Here is a 16,354-nt window from a genome sequence, read left to right as displayed (position 1 = left end):
TTGCCCATGGAAGGGGAGGGCACACAAAGGCCTCCCTAGGGCTGGAAAGTAGGGGAAATTCCGCGCCAGACGACGCAGGGTGCCGTTTTTGGAACCGCAGCTCAGACTGGGCTGGCTGCAGACTTCTGAGGAAAAGTCATCGTAAAGGGGTTTCCCGGGGCTAGGCAGCTGTCGTTCGGATTCGGCGGAGGTGAGATTACGACGTCTCACCCGGCCCACAAAAACTTTGCCAAAAACAAAGGCCGCTTCTCCACAGGGCCCGCGCGACGCCCTACTGGGCCCCAAGCAAACGCCTTCAGCCGCGGCATCGCCCCTTTAAGAGGCTCGCGTCCAGGATTGGCTCCGCGGGGGAGGTGGGGCGCTGTGTGGCGGCGTCACCGTTCTCCCCACAGGCTATATAGGGGCGGCGGCGGCGACGGCGGCGACGGCGGCCGAGTGCGAAGTAGTCACAGCGAGTGGGAGAGCAGGCGAGGCGTGCGGAGAGGCGCCTGCGCGATGTCCGGGCCCTTGAGCCCGCGGCGCTGAGCCAGCCGGGACGGACATGCGCGGCAGGGCGCCGTGGGGCAGCCGCGCTCCGCCGGGGTAAGGGGCCTGGCGGGCCGAGAGGGGGCGGGGAGGGTGGCGCCGTGCTGCGCCGGGTCGGAGCTGCCTGCGGTGGGCGCCGGGGTCCAGGCGCCGCAGGGCGGACCCCAGGACGAAAGGGTCGCCGCAAACGCCGAGTCTTCTCGGGGGCGGACGGACCGAGGGAGGCAGGAAGGGGCTGCCCCGCACTGACGGCGCTTCTCCCGGTGCCGGGGCCTGGGGGCGACCCCGGCCGGTGTGCGGGGGAGTGCCCGGCGCCTGCCTACTCCCCTGTCGCCCGCCGTGGTCGTGTGCCGCCCCTGCCTTGCCAGAGCCGTGCACCCGGGCGCCCTGGACCAGCCTGCAGAGAAGGGTTGGGGGGCCACCTCGGGGTCCTCGCTTCGGAGCCTGCCTCGCGGGGCTGCTGGGTGGGCGATGGCCAGCTTTGTGTCGTCCCCCCCGCCCGCCCTTTTTTTTTAATCGGGGCTGTATTACCCTATTCCACACTGTTTGCTCCCTAAATCCTGTCCTGAAAGCTCGGGGGGTGGGGGGAGGCTCGGTAATAATCGCTGCCCGTGGTTGGTACCAGTTCTGATTCTCAGTTAATCCGGTAGTCTCTGCTCTGTCCTTTGCTTTATCTCCTTGCCACCATGGTAATTCCCAGTCAGTATTTTTTAAATTCTCCTGACTAGTTCCATGGCCTGTTCTCTCCCTTTGAGCATAATTCGTTGCTCTGAACGTCCTAAATCCTGGTTCACAAGGGACTGCAGAATGATGTATTCAAAACGTGAACGTTTATTGGGTACTTCTCGTGTGTATATATATTTATTTGGATATCGCAGGTTTGTACAAATTAGATGACTCCGTAACCATGATTGGTGCTGTATTGGTGCTTGCTAAGTCTTTATTAGGATTTCATCATTGCTTGAAAGAAACCAGGCTCCTGCCTGATAAAAATATGAATAGATTGTTAGTCATAAACTTAAGTGTAGTCAGAAGAGACTGTAGCTTTAAAAGAGATGTGTTGGTGACTTTAGGTACACCTGCAACACAGGTAGGGCAGGACTGGTTTCTAGGCAACTGTCAGGGGTGAAGAAAGGTGAGGTTAAAATGCTTTTTTTTTTTTCTTTCTTTCTACTGGAGAACAAGTGTTCTAAGTGTTGTGCTTTATAAATCTGCTCTAAACACAGTGGGTGTTGCATTTGTTGACACTGAAACATCTAAGCTCACCATTATCTAATGTTGGGTTTTTTTTTAACTGCATTTTTTTTTTTTTTTTTTTATGTTCTGTGATTATACAGTTTTAAGGCTAGGTACTTAATAGAGCAAGTGGCCAAATTTTGCTAGGACTAAAATAAAAGAAGCTGATTACTCTTTAACGGGCTGACTATGAATGGTTACCAGTGTGTTAGCAACCAAGCTCTTTTTCAGGTATTAACAAATCTGAAGGGAAATGAATATAAGACTTAAGATACTATTTTGCCACTTGTCACTTAATACAGAAGTTTACTTTCAGCTGTCTATTCCAGTGTACACTAGCTAACAGAGGATAGAAGTCTTGGACTAAGAGTTTATAACTTAACAAATAGATTGTAAACTCCTTAAGGGCAGGAACTCTGCCTTGTACAGCTGCGGTCTTCTGCAGCCTTGCACGTAGTTGATGGTTGATAAATAACTGCACGAAAGCATATTTTACATTTTAAGGCTCTGCAGGATTGGACCAGTCCCTCATAAAAGTTGGAAAGCAAAACTGTTCAATTTTTTTATGACTGAATTATTCATGTTTTTTTGACAGGTGAAATTACTGTTTTAATGAAGTGTTTTCCTGCTTTTGATTCACAGTAGATACTGGTCACTCTTTTTTTGTGAGATCTAATTATACTGTAGACTTGAGTTTTTGTGTGAAAGAATTCTTAACTGCTGCTTCTCAGAAGTTGAACCAGGTAATACTTCCTTTCTGCTAATAGTAATGGTAGCTTTTAAAAGCAAGTTGCCTAAATTACAGGTGCAATCTAACATGCTTGAAACTGACCTGATTGTCTACATACCATCAGGTTGCTTTAGAAAGGTGAGCAGAGGAGGGAAAAGGTGGTGCCAAGGGTAATTCCAGGAATTTGAACGTCTCAGGCTCCCTCTACCAGAGAAACAACTCTGCTCTTAATCTAAATAAATTTGAATAGGTACCTCATCATCAGGGTCCATTTAGCATCCTTTGGTGCTGGTGTTTGGCTCTACTTTATAAAAGTTAATGAGTAGCTCGCTAGATAAACACAGTCCAATTGTGGTATTCTGGCATTATTCACACCGTATAAACACATTTTTTGTAAAGGTAGATAAAATGGGTGAGTTTGAGTCCTGAATGTGAGTTACTCACTTAAGAGAGAATTAATTTTAAGGTATAGAAAAGTTTGTAGGGGATTCAGATTTCAGAAGGGGGAAAAAAATTCTGAGATTTGGAGTCTTTGTTGAAATTCCTTATACAATAAAATTGGGCAGTGTTACTAAAAGACCTTGAGTAAGTTGCAGTGTTCCAGGCCTCAGTTAATACCTTTAAAATATGTGACTGTGGCCACATAAATTAGGATCCTTGTCAACTCTAAAGGGCCATGATTCAACAAAACATTACAGATTAACCAAGGAAACAGTAGAAAGGTAAGGATTTAGAAGACATCCAAAAGCTCTTATTAAATACCCAGAGAGTGTGAAACTTGATTAGTTAGAGGTTGTTTAAAAACAAACAAAAAATACTATTACCTTTGCGTGGAATGCTGTTCACCTAACTTCTCATGGCTTCCTTTTTTTCTTCCTTTAGATTTCAGTTGAAAAAGTCACCTCCTCAGAAAGGCCTTCCCTGGTCACTTTTGTAAATAGGTTCTCCACTACCTTCTTATCCTGTTACTGTACCCTGCTCATTTCCTTGGAAGTTCTCACAATTTGAACTTGTTTGTTTGCTTATTTATTGTCTCTCTTTCCCTCCCCCCTCCCCACCTAGCATACCATGTAGTCCAGAGTAAAAGTACTTGATAAATATTTGTGAAAAGAATAAATTCATCTTTGCCCTATAACAGTTTGGAAGCTACACTCAGTTTCTTTTCCTGTCTCTGCAACTGACTTGCGCTCAGGTCTTGAGCATTTCTCCTAGCAGTCCTTTGCTTTCGTGTCCCCATTTATGAACAAGAATCTAGGAGGAGAAATGAGGTTGTTACCTAAATGAAGATATTTAGAAAGGAAAGGCAGTGAGGTGTGGGAAAATGCTGGACTGTAGGGGCAGAAGAGCTGGGAGAGCCTTTCTGCTCACAGTGAGGCGCATGTTTGACCTCACTTCATTTCCTCATCTGCGAGATGGAGATTATAATCCCTGCCTCTTTTTACAGGGATGTTTTGAGGATCAAGTGAGATAATGTGTAAGAAAGTGCTTTGTAATTGGTAGAGTGCTTTACAAATAAAAGGTATTCTATTATTAAATTCCGGATTTTACAACAGAGCCAGATTATAATGGCATCATTGGGAGCCATGCTATAGGACTATATTAAAAGGAGGCCCGTCGGGTATATGCAGTAACCCGTTTTTACAATAAACACAGCCCTGTGTTATAGCAGATACCATGTTGTAATGGTTATATTGTGGTAGGGCTTCAGTGTACCATTGAAGATTGAGGGCTACAACCAAATTGTCTGAAGTGGTCATAGAATGTAAAATTAATGCCTAGACCTTTTTAGAGGATCCATAGGCCAAATCTACAATTAATAACTTTTATAGGAGAATTTGAGGGAGTTGAAGTAAAACAGGAACTTTAGTAGGCTAAGGGTCACCCAAACTACTACGAAGCAGTAAATCCCCCTGAAAAAGTATATCTGAGCTATCCTTAAAAGTTGAGCATTGTATTAGATCACATCTTATCCCATCAGTTTAAAGAGCAGGAGCCCAAAGAGGCAATGTAGTACGATGGCGAAGAGTGGACTTCGAGGCCAAACTCCCTGGTTTTAATCCTGGAGCCACCACTCATCAGCTATTTATATTGACTAAATAACTTTCTGTGCCTCAAGCTTGTCATCTGTAAATGAGGGTAATACCTGTAACAGCCCCCTCCTAGGATTGTTGAGAAGATTAAATAAGTTAATACACATAAAGCGCTTCATGTCTGGCAGATAAGTATCCAATGAGTGTTAGCCATTGTTCTATGTTTTTGTTGTCCTTACGTGCCTTGGAGTTGGTTTCTGTTTCCAACTCATAGCAACCCCATGTGAACAGAGTAGAAGTGCCCCATAGGTTTTCTTGGCTGTAATCTTTACGGAAGCAGATCACCAGGTCTTTCTCCTTCGTAGCTGCTGAGTGGGTTCAAGCAGCTGAGCACTTAACCGTTGTGCCATCAGGTTTCTTACTGGCTTTGTATTCATTGTCACAATCTGGGGTCATTCACTGGGTGAGTTAAATGCATGTTAAATAAATCTGAAATTTTAAAAACTCTCTTCCCATCCTTAAACCATTGTGCTTGTCATCATTAAGATTGAAGTAGAATACACTTATATTTTACAATTAGAAATCAATTATGTGTATGTCAAAAGGGAATAATATTTTTCCTTCTCTGTGTGTATGTATACGTATTGACTGATTGTAGTGCTCTATGTGGAAAGTACAAAGGACGAAAGAATATTTTCCTGTTACGCTTTTCTGCTGTCACACTGAAAGCATAGGACACCAAGTGAATGGAAAGACTTGATGATGCTATGATAGTTGAACAAATAGGTTTTTCTTTAGCCTGCCATTTCTTCAAATAGTTAGCTTAAAAGCATTCAAAATTATTTAAGAAATTGTATCATTTAGCTTTGATTTTTGACTGTCTGGAGATTTAGTTTTGGCTTTCAGCTTTTTCTTCCCCCAGTCTACTTAGATAAATTATTTTCCTTGTTGCCTCAATTTTCACCACATACAAGTGGGCCATTATGTGCTAGGCGTGTTTAAGAGCTTGTGAGGAACGGCGCTACAAACACGACAAAATGTTCATCTTCGCCACATTGAACTGTATTTTATTCACTGAAACCAACTTTAGCTCGAATTCATGCAGAAGTATTTTAATTATTTTATTAACTTAATATAAAAACTGTAAATGTCCTCTGTGCTTTTAATTGAAAGGCTATGCATGCTTTCCATGGCAGCAGTTTACTGAAGGAAATTTTCTCAACTTGCCCCCCCCTTCCTACCCTGCCCTCAAATCACAGCCTATTAAAATGAAATCTGAGAAAAATCCTGAATTGTGGCCTTCGTTTTTGAAGAAACTGCAAATTGTCCTTTTGCTTTCTGTAAACAAAATCAGATAACACAACACCATCAACACTGAGTATATTAGATGGATATAAAACTAGTAATTTTCTCAGATTACTAATAAAAATTTAAATTATATAAAACAGCTAAGCTGAATGTTCATTGTATCAAAAGCTTGGCCACTAGTGATTTAAAAATTTAGACACTCATAAAATTGGTAGGTTTTTGTGTTTTTGTATTTTTCCCAAAGGTGATTATTTTAGATACATTTTTAAATGAAGGTAAATACGCAGACATTGGTATAGTTGAGGGTTTCTAAAATCATGGAATTTGTCTTGTTCCTAAATCTTTTTTTTTTTTATAAATTTGGCTCTAAATGTAGTTACCCTGTATCTCTCTGGGTATGAAAATAGTTATATAGGTAATTGTTAAATGCAGCTGAAAAGATGATTTATCACTCTGAATAAACAGAAATCAGGTTCTAAAACCAGATTGAAAGAAGGAAATTACATCACACTCTTAAATAAGGAAGCACTGGGCAGAACTGGATGAGTTGTATGACAAAAATGTGCCCCTCCTCCTCTTGTGAATTTCTCCTGAGATTTATTAATGAGATCTGGTGGCAAGGTAAGCATATCTAGGTTACTGTCTTAAGGCAGCCTGGTTTTTTTAAAATAGTTTCAAAGACACTATCCTCAAGCTAAAGGCATATGATTTTACCTTAATAGAGAATGTGCAGTGTGCTTTTGGTGTAACTTTTTTTTTAAGGAAAGTGACCTTAAATTTAGCTGCAAAAACACTGTAGGTGTATTGTAATCCAGGGAATCGTGGGTAAGTAAAAAAATTCAGTTTTCAGAAAGCACCGCCCATTGGCTTCAAATAAATATACAGTAACAGAAACCAATTTAGAAAGTTACATTGTTAGCCATTTAAACCTGTAAGTTTTACCAGTCTGCAAACTGTCCACTTTGGATTTTGGAAATTAATAAAAGTTTTTTGGCGTGTTACATATCCTAAACTTGCTACATTATTATTGGGCAATCTCATCACTCCAGCAAATGTTTATTCCTTAAAAACCTTTGTTTTTTCCCCAGTAATTACCTTTTTTTTTTTAAATGAGAAGGATATTTTCTCAATGCCCCTTTAACAAGTATTAGGAACTAATGATGCCAGGATCTACAGGGAAAAAAACATAAGTCAGACATCAGTCCTGTCCTCTAGAAGATTTGGAGGATGGGAGGCAAATAAGAACACAGGACATAGAAACACACTGCTCTGATTTTTCATAGTAGGGAAGGGGTTCACAGAGAAGGCAGCATAAGAGATGGCCTTAAAGGATAAATAGTATTCTAACAGATCAGGGGAAAAGAGAAGGTAAGAGAAAGAGAAGGTGAAGAATATGGAATATACCATGGACTACCAGAACAAACAAATCTGTCTTGGAAGAAGCACAGCTGAAGTACAGCCACAATGCTCCTTCGAGGCGGGGATGGTGAGACACTTCACCTTGTGTACTTTGGAAATGTTATCAGGAGGGATCCGTCCCTGGAGAAGGACATCATGCTTGGTAAAGTAGAAGGTTAGCAACAAAGAGGAAGCCCCTGAATGAGATGAATTGACACAGTGGCTGCAACAATGAGCTCAGACATAGCAACAATTGTGAGAATGGCACAGGACCAGGCAGTGTTTCATTCTATTGTACATGGGCTTGCTGAGTTGGAACCGACTCAAGGGCACCTAACAACAAAAGCTAGAAAAAGGTAGATTAGGACCATGTTGTGGAGGCCTTAAATGCCAGGCCAAGGAGTTTTTAATGTCCCTAGGAGCCTTTGAACATTTTTGAGCAGCAGACGATCTTAGTTTGAGCTGTAGTTTAGGAATATTGGTCTGATCCTGGTATGCAGGATGGGTTGGATGTTTTCAGACTGAAAGCATAGTGGTGCCAGTTGAATGGACAGGAATGTAGATTGGAGAAACATGTAGAAATGGGCAATGATATTTGAATGTATATTGGTTGTGACTTGGGTTAAAAATGGTCCTTTTTGAAGTGTGATCCTCTTAGTCCATGGACTGGTTTGAGGTGAGGGGGGTGAAATAAGTGAAACAAGGCGTTTGGTTTGTAGAGTTTGAGATGCCAGGAGACCATCCAAGTGGAAAAATAATCACCAGACAATAGGAAATGCAAAGTTGAAGCTTGAGCCAGGGTGAGAGTCATTGATTCTGGAGCTGTCTAAAAATAGCTGAAGCTATACAAGTGGATTAAAACTCTGAGGACAGATTATGTAGAGAGAAAATAATGAAAAGATAACCTCGAGAAACAAATAGCTTTGGGGCTCTTCCCCCCACCCCCCCCCATTAATAAAAAAAAAAAAAAAACGATGCTAACAGGAAAAGGTGGTTCCCATCTGGGCTTGGTATTTAATTGCACACACTGTAAAAAGGCTAAAGATTACTAATCACGGATTCTAGAAAAGTTATGATGCCCAAGGTTATTTGGATCCTGGTCTAAACCATGCCGCCTGGGTGGACATTAGCTTTCATCATTTTGCATTTCATAACAGAATACCATGTTGTACTTTTCAGATTCTGATTTTCCCATGGAGGTCTATTTTTGCAATTGTTTCCTAATAAATTGTAAGGCCAAGCTAGTTTTACATTTAGAAGGAAACGGATGAAATTTGAAACGCTGCAGCATTAGTTAACTTTGAGTTGAGCAAGTGTTTGTTTTAAACTGGAGGTTTACCAACTTGGTGCAATTTTCTCCAAGTTGTGTATGTGTGTATATGTTTATATATATATATATAGAATGCTACAGGGTTTTGAGGGAGATATAAGAGAGTTTCAGGTGGCTTTGTACCCGCAGTTTACGATCTGAGGAACACATTTTAAAAGTTTGCTTCCAAACCTATGGCACATTGCCCTTTTTAAGTCTAGAGTTTGAAGTTGTTTTCCAAAAAGAAGAGAGCATGCAATTATATTGCTCTCCTCACTTCTCCCATGCAAGCAAGTAGGAAGTTCGGACAGTTTCATAACATGGCCCATTCACAATTCCCCATGGAAATTTAGAGGCAGGTCACCTTCTATGAATACACAAAGACACTATTGTGGTCAGAAGTGAGCTGGCTTAGTGAACACAATTCTTTTTATACTACAAAAATTTTTTTCTTCAGAAAGCTAACAAGTAGGTGATAGAAACAATGATTAAAAAATAACTTTTTCTAGAACATGTAAATAATTTTAAGTGACCATTGAAATGTAAGTTTAGAATTGCAAGGCAATTTCAGAAGAGGCAATAGTTACACAATCCTTCTGTTGAAAGCTCAGATTTAGATGGCATTAGGAGGCTGACACACAGTAATTACTAGTAGTACTTGTTGGCTTGCAGACAGGTGGGGGTTGGGCCTCTAGAATCCCCCGCAGCATTTTCCTGTAATCTGGATGAGCGATCTTCAAACATGTGCATTCAAACTACTTAAATACCATATTCTTCTTCCTATCTTGCCTTTTATTTTTATGTTACCACAGATACTTTCCCTATAGTCTTGCCAGTGCTTGTAGAATCCTTAAAAAAAAAAAGCATGATAAACCACCGGGTTAAGTACACAAAGGGAGAGCTAGCAATTAAAAAAAAAAAGTTTTCTAAATTTTTTATAGCTTTACTTGATTTAGGTAAATAACAGATGAAGAAAGAACATTTGCTTTATTTCAGTAATTAGCTAAAACCAACCCTTAAAAAAAAAAACTCCCAATAATTTAGATTTTTTAAATGGCTCTTTTTCTCAATCATATATTTTTGAAATTGTGAATTAAAGAAAGAATGCTTGACTCCTTCAAATAATTTAAAACCTCTGCTTAATGTATCAAAGCAGCTGACTCAGAGTAAAAATCAGAGAATCATTTGGGGCCTATTTTCCCTTTTTACGTGGAAAAGTAAACAATAAACACGGACGGTGTGTTTTAGATCTTTAGCTAAAGAAATCCTATGCCTTACACAGTTGTAGGCACTCAGTTAATACCAAACCAAGCCAAACCCCGTGCCATCGAGTCAATTCCTACTCATAGCGACAGTATAGGACAGAGTAGAACTGCCACATAGAGTTTCCAAGGAGCGCCTGGTGGATTCGAACTGCTGACCCTTTGGTTAGCAGCCGTAGCATGTAACCACTACACCACCAGGGTTTCCTCAGTTGATACAGATGATAATAATTAGATGGTATCCTACACTCATTCACTCAACAAATGTTCACTTGCTGAGCACCAGGTACTGATGATTAAAGGTGATTAGGACAGAGCCTCTGTTCTTGAGCTCACAGTCTAGTAGGAGGTGACAGGTTTGTAAACAATAGATGTGAATTAGCCGAGAAATTAAAAACAAAAAAATCTGTGTGGTCCTCCCGGAGGAACAAACATGTCTCATTCATCTTTGTATCAGTCCTTAGCATAGTGCCTAGGTGCACAAATGTCAGTTGAGAGAATGAGAAAGTAGTATATGATAAAGTGTATCTGTACAGATCCCAAAAAAGGGAGTCAGTTATACAGAGAGTTGATATATAATGTCCTAGGGCGTAAAAGAAAAGCTAAACTTATTGTAAGTAAACCTACGACTGTCTATCAAGAAGGGATGGCCTTATTCTAACCATTGATGCTAATTAAATAACAGATGAAGAAAGAAAATTTGCTTTATTTCAGTAATTAGCTAAAACAGTAAATTTAAAAAGAGGCTAAGGAGACTCCAGACATACAACATTTGACAAGGGGAGGGGGGTGGTTCTTAAAGTTTAGGAACTACTGAATTAAAAGAGATTTATTTAGCCTTTGTAATCCATGCCTTGCAGCTAGGCAAGACATGAATTACTAGGCATTTCACAAAGGAGAATGTGAAGAATGTACCTTTAAGTTTGTCTTTAGAAGGGAGGGAGGGAGGAAGCTGTTGCCAGGCTTCCGGTGAAGCTAGTAATCTTGCAGAACTTGATTTTTACAGGATAATGGAAATTAGTGTCTTCGAATACAACTATTTCTTTCTTGAAAAAGTAATAACTGGGGAATTTGTCTTCCCATGGCCAACCCTGAAGTACAGAATCCAAATAAATGCTAGGTGCTGTGGTAATCAGGTGCCAATACTATAGAATCTCTTGTTTAAGGGTTGGGTTTTAGTGAATATTAGTTCTGCAGTATAAAGTACAATAATTTATGAAATGACTTTTTCTTAGCGTGGGAAAAAGAAGATTCACTTGTGCTTTGCGCCCAGTACAACCATACATTGGAAGGTTGGTTTAGTAGGAGGTTAGAGAAAGGTTTGTGTGCTTTGGCAAGTGAGCTTGGTTTGTTGTGCAACTGTCAGGCTCAGCAAGAAGAGGTCTGCTTCTCACTTTGCTGAAACATTGGAAGTTGTGTGTTAGTGTCTCCAAAAAAGAAAACTATTTTCAGTGTCTACATTTAAGTACCCTTATGAGAAGAATTACATAATGTAAAAATGTAAGAATTAAGTGTAAGTTTACGAAATTTTTCTATCCAACCCCTTCTAATTCTCTAGAGTTAGGTATTTATGCTGTGATTTAAGAGGTATTTATAAATTGTTTCCTTGATTCATCTCTTCTTCTCCCTACCCCTTCTAGGGAATGAAAGCTACTGGTTGACTAAAAATCCTTGGGCTTCACAACTTTGGAGTCATCCCAGAATAAGGCACAATGTCAACAGCAGGAGTTGCTGCTCAGGAGATTAGAGCCCCATTAAAAACTGGATTTCTACCGAATGGCCAAGCCTTGGGGACTATGAAGACCTGCTGGGGCAGTCGCAGTGCTTTGGAAAAGTAAGTCAAGAATATAATGGCACTCTAATCTGTATAAATTTTTGCTGTTCAAATGAGATGGATAATATGATTGCTACTTGTTTATGACCAAGATGTTTTTTCCTTTTAGTAATTTTTTAAGTATTGATCCAATAACCATGGCCTACAGTCTGAACTCGACTGCCCAGGAGCACCTAACATCTATTGGTATGTATTCTGAACATCTGAGCAAACCTAAGCATTTGAAAAGGAAGTTGGCAGTCTGGATTAGTATTAGTGTGTCCTCCAGCATTATTTTTTAAAGGAGGAAACGACCTGACCTATTTCCAACAATAGTCTGACCCCTAGTGGCAAAAGATTCAGAAGATACCACGTTTTTCACAAATTATTGTACCCCACTACCTTTTTTTTTTTACCTTTAGCCAGAGTCATTGATTTCTAACTAGAATTATTTGTGGAAGTATGATCTTTTAAAATCAAGAATTCAATTCTAATCCCAGACTTCACTTTTAGAAATCTCGGACAAAAATCTCAAATCTTTCTTATTAGTATCAAATGCATGTTTGAAAGCAGTAGATGAAAGTAGTATAAATGGTTATAAAAACTTAAAGTGTGTATAGGAGCCCTGGTGGTGCGGTGGTTAAAAGTGTAGCTGCTAACCAAGAGGTTGACAGTTTGAAGCCACCAGCTGCTCCTTGGAAGCCCTCTGGGGCAGTTCTACTCTGTGCCGTAGGGTCGTTATGAGTCAGAATCGACTCGATGGCAATGGATTTGGTTTTAAAGTATGTGTGTAACACTTTTAATGTGAACATTATGTTAAGAGCTACTTACCGGTTGTACACATTGCAAATGAGTCTGTTCACTTGCAGCATTGTGATGGTGCTGGCAGTTAAGGACCTTGTCTTATCTCATTCCTGTTCTGCATGCCTGGTATTGTCACATCTCTTAAATGGCACAGCTGGCGTAGTATGGCATTCATGTAAATTATATGCTGTTCACCTTCTGTGAATTTTTCACACGTCACAAAACTTGCCCAAGATGTGTGGGTGTGCACCGTGCACATGTCCAAGGGAGACAGAAGAGATCATTTGTCCTTTGAACCAGATCATGTGCATTAGCAGCCTTCTGGGCCCTAATTACACCTATGGTTGTTACCTGAGTGTTCTCAGGGACACGTCAGTCAAGTATTTCACTAGTAGTTTAGGCAGAAAGCAAAAGAAGCACAGGTAACTGAGGCTGTACCTCACACAGGTGAGGAGCAGAGTATTGATCTTTTATGAAAATCTTCTGTTCATTCTAGGGCATACTTCAAAATCTGCTCCGATGAATGGGCACTGCTTTGCAGAAAATGGTCCATCTCAGAAATCCAGCTTGCCTCCTCTTATTATTCCAAGTGAAAACTTGGGACAACTCGAAGAGGATCCAGTTACGTGTAGTTTCAAGAAACTTTCAGTAAATGGGGTTTGCGCTTCTACTCCTCCACTTACCCCCATAAAAAACTCACCTTCCCTTTTCCCCTGTGGAGCTCTTTGTGAACGGGGTTCTAGGCCCCTCCCGCCACTGCCAATCTCTGAAGACCTCTCTCTGGATGAGACAGACTGTGAGGTAGAATTCCTAACTAGCTCTGACACAGACTTCCTTTTAGAAGACTGTACACTTTCTGACTTCAAATATGGTGTTCCAGGCAGGCGAAGCTTCCGTGGGTGTGGACAGATCAATTATGCATATTTTGATACCCCTGCCGTTTCAACAACTGAAGATCTCAACCATGCATCTGACCAAAATGGATGCATCCAAAATTCAAATCCTCCTCCATCTCAAAGCCACCGAAGACTGAGAAGATCTCATTCAGGACCAGCAGGATCTTTTAACAAGCCGGCCATAAGGATATCCAGTTATTTACACAGAGCTTCTCCTAACTCTGATGAAGACAAACCTGAGGTTCCCCCCAGGGTTCCCATACCTCCAAGGCCAGTAAAGCCAGATTATAGAAGATGGTCAGCAGAAGTTACTTCTAGTACCTACAGTGATGAAGACAGGCCTCCCAAAGTACCGCCAAGAGAACCTTTGTCACGGAGTAACTCCCGCACACCAAGTCCTAAAAGCCTTCCATCTTACCTCAATGGGGTCATGCCCCCTACCCAGAGCTTTGCCCCTGATCCCAAGTACGTCAGTAGCAAAGCTCTACAAAGACAGAACAGTGAAGGATCTGCCAATAAGGTTCCTTGCATTCTGCCCATTATCGAAAATGGAAAGAAGATTAGTTCGACACATTATTACCTACTACCTGAGAGACCACCATACCTGGACAAATATGAAAAATTTTTTAGAGAAGCAGAAGAAGCAAACACTCAAATCCAGCCCTTATCTGCTGACTGCAGTATCATTTCGGCCACAGAAAAGCTGGACTCCAAAACAAAAATGGATATAGGGGGCCACGTGAAGCGCAAACATTTATCCTATGTGGTTTCTCCTTAGACTTCGGGGTCCTGACTCAGCGGAGGTTACGCAGGAGCAAATGGTTCTCGAGCAATATTCCAAGCTGATTGAGGTTCACGGGAAAATCTTTTATATTGCAGAATAGTTGAACTCTCTGTCTTAAAGAGAAAGGTTTAGAGCAGGTGTGAGGTGCTGTTATATTGAGAATCCCTGATTTTGTTAGTGTTGGAGAAAACTCTATTCAAGTCTATAATTTAAAGATGTGATGGCGGGGAGGGAGGGATGGGAAAACTTTTATATATGCATACATTATATACCTTTATATAAACTTGTGGTATAACCATAGACGATAGTTGCAGGTTAACCAGTTAGTTACTATCTTAGAGTAATATATATTCAGAATAATAAAAACTCAAGCTGGAGAAATGACTCTTGATAGACTGAAAATTGAGCAAAATGGAAGAAAATACAGTATTGTTTAGAATCAGATTCATAAAAAAATTATTTTTGTTTAGTAAGTTTGAAGATTTCTGGCTTTTAGGCCTGTTATATTTTTCGTTTCACTTATTTTTGCAAACACTCTTTTCCATGGATGGCAGGGTGTCCGTTCTTGACCAGGACCGTACCTACCAAATTTAAAAATCACCCCAAGGTCTAAAACTTCAGGTTTTGTGTTTTGTTGATGGGTGGGGGTAACAGTTTATTTGGCAAACCACGTTATCACCTGTACATCTCACATTTTGAAAAATGAAAATAGAATTAGTAAATCATTTTTCCTTACAGTTCCTGCTTTATCGCACGCAGTAAAATGGCACGTTGCAGTTGTGCCTGACAGAGACAGTGGGGTATGCTAGACTCAAGTGGAAAGGCAGACTAGTTGCCAGTGTGGAGGGGATCAGTTTTAAGCAATAGTGAAGCAATTAGCTCTGTGACTGAGAGTTTTTGTGTGGGGGTGTGTGTTGTGGAGTTTTTTTGTTTTTGTTTTTTTTTAGACTGTATTAATAAACAAATACAACACAAGCTGGCCTTGTGTTGCTGGTTCCTATTCAGTATTCCCTGGGGATTGTTTGCTTTTTTAAGTAAAACACTTCTTCTGACCAATAGCACAGTATGTCTTAATATCAGAGGTCACATCAGCATCTTCCTGCTTTTAAAACTCTCCCAGGCAGCTGCTTCACTGCTTCCCGTAGATTCAGTGAGACACCTTGCTGGTGTTCATATTTTCATATGCTTTAATGTATTTATCTTGTATAGATAAGCACAAAAGAGAGGTGCTCACTAATGGAGGTACATTACTACAATGTTCTCTTTAACAGTTCAACAAGCTGTTTACAGTTTAAACTGCTGAATGATAATTTGAGCTATTTAAAGCTTATTATATTTTAGTATGAACTAAATGAAGGTTAAAACATGCTTTAGAAAATGCACTGATTTCTGCATTGTGTGTACAGTATTGGACAAAGGATTTTATTCGTTTTGTTGCATTATTTTGAATATTGTCTTTTCATTTTAATAAAGTTACAATACTTATTTATGACACCGTTAATAATGTTTCTTGACTAAACTCTTATAAAATGTCTCAAGTCATTTGACATATTGCCATTTCAGAATCCAAGGGAAGAGTCTTCATAGTTTAATATACACTTGAAATTTATGGTCATTCCCTAAAATGACAAATAATTTGAGTACTTTATATTTAGTTTAAAGCAGTGTACAGTGGAAATGGGCTTGTTTTTACCTTTAACGATTAAGAAAGAGAGCTTGAATTGTTTCTGGTAGGTTACTATCAAAACAATTATAATCTGGGAAGGAGGGTCTGCTACAAGGAGAATATAATGGAAGAAACTTACTTGATGTGTAGATTTGACTCAATTTAAGTTTTAGGGCAAAGTCTGGGTTATTATGGGCCCTTTGGGAGACTGTTTCTTTTGATGGAATACCACCAAGGAATGCCTTAACCTCTTCCAGAGGCCACGGCAAACCAGATATGCTTCCAGCAGCCCTCAGATGGAAGAGGAAGCTGGGGTGCTGTTCATGAGGGCACTTTATCCTGTTCACTTCCCTCTGTCCTGTTGCTGAAGCCCTGCTGCCTACCCTAGTGCTCTGGACTGACCTCTCCGGGTTCCAGTACTTCACAGTGATGATACTAGTAGCTCTACGCAACCTTAACTGGGGACCTGCCCTGCCCTGCACTGTGCCTGACACACTAGAATTAAGAGGGAAGGCCTCCAAAATCAGACTGACCTGGGTTGAAATGCCAAATCTACCTCTTTAATTATGTGTTGAGCAGATTACTTAAGATCT

General features: G+C 40.6%; 1 protein-coding gene across 1 annotated transcript; it reads left to right on the top strand.

The window, feature by feature from the left end:
• Nucleotides 1-408: 408 nt before the first annotated feature.
• ERRFI1 (ERBB receptor feedback inhibitor 1) lies at nt 409-15,582 on the top strand. Its single transcript, XM_049877810.1, has 4 exons — nt 409-582; nt 11,439-11,632; nt 11,742-11,818; nt 12,912-15,582. The coding sequence occupies exons 2-4, from the start codon at nt 11,511-11,513 to the stop codon at nt 14,087-14,089; spliced, it is 1,377 nt and encodes a 458-aa protein (XP_049733767.1). The 5' UTR covers nt 409-582; nt 11,439-11,510; the 3' UTR covers nt 14,090-15,582.
• Nucleotides 15,583-16,354: the final 772 nt, after the last annotated feature.

This window comes from Elephas maximus, chromosome 3 (assembly GCF_024166365.1).
Source record: "Elephas maximus indicus isolate mEleMax1 chromosome 3, mEleMax1 primary haplotype, whole genome shotgun sequence".
Lineage (NCBI taxonomy): Eukaryota > Metazoa > Chordata > Mammalia > Proboscidea > Elephantidae > Elephas > Elephas maximus.
The sequence above is the reverse complement of the archived record's forward strand: the minus strand, read 5'-3'. Positions and strand labels throughout refer to the sequence as shown.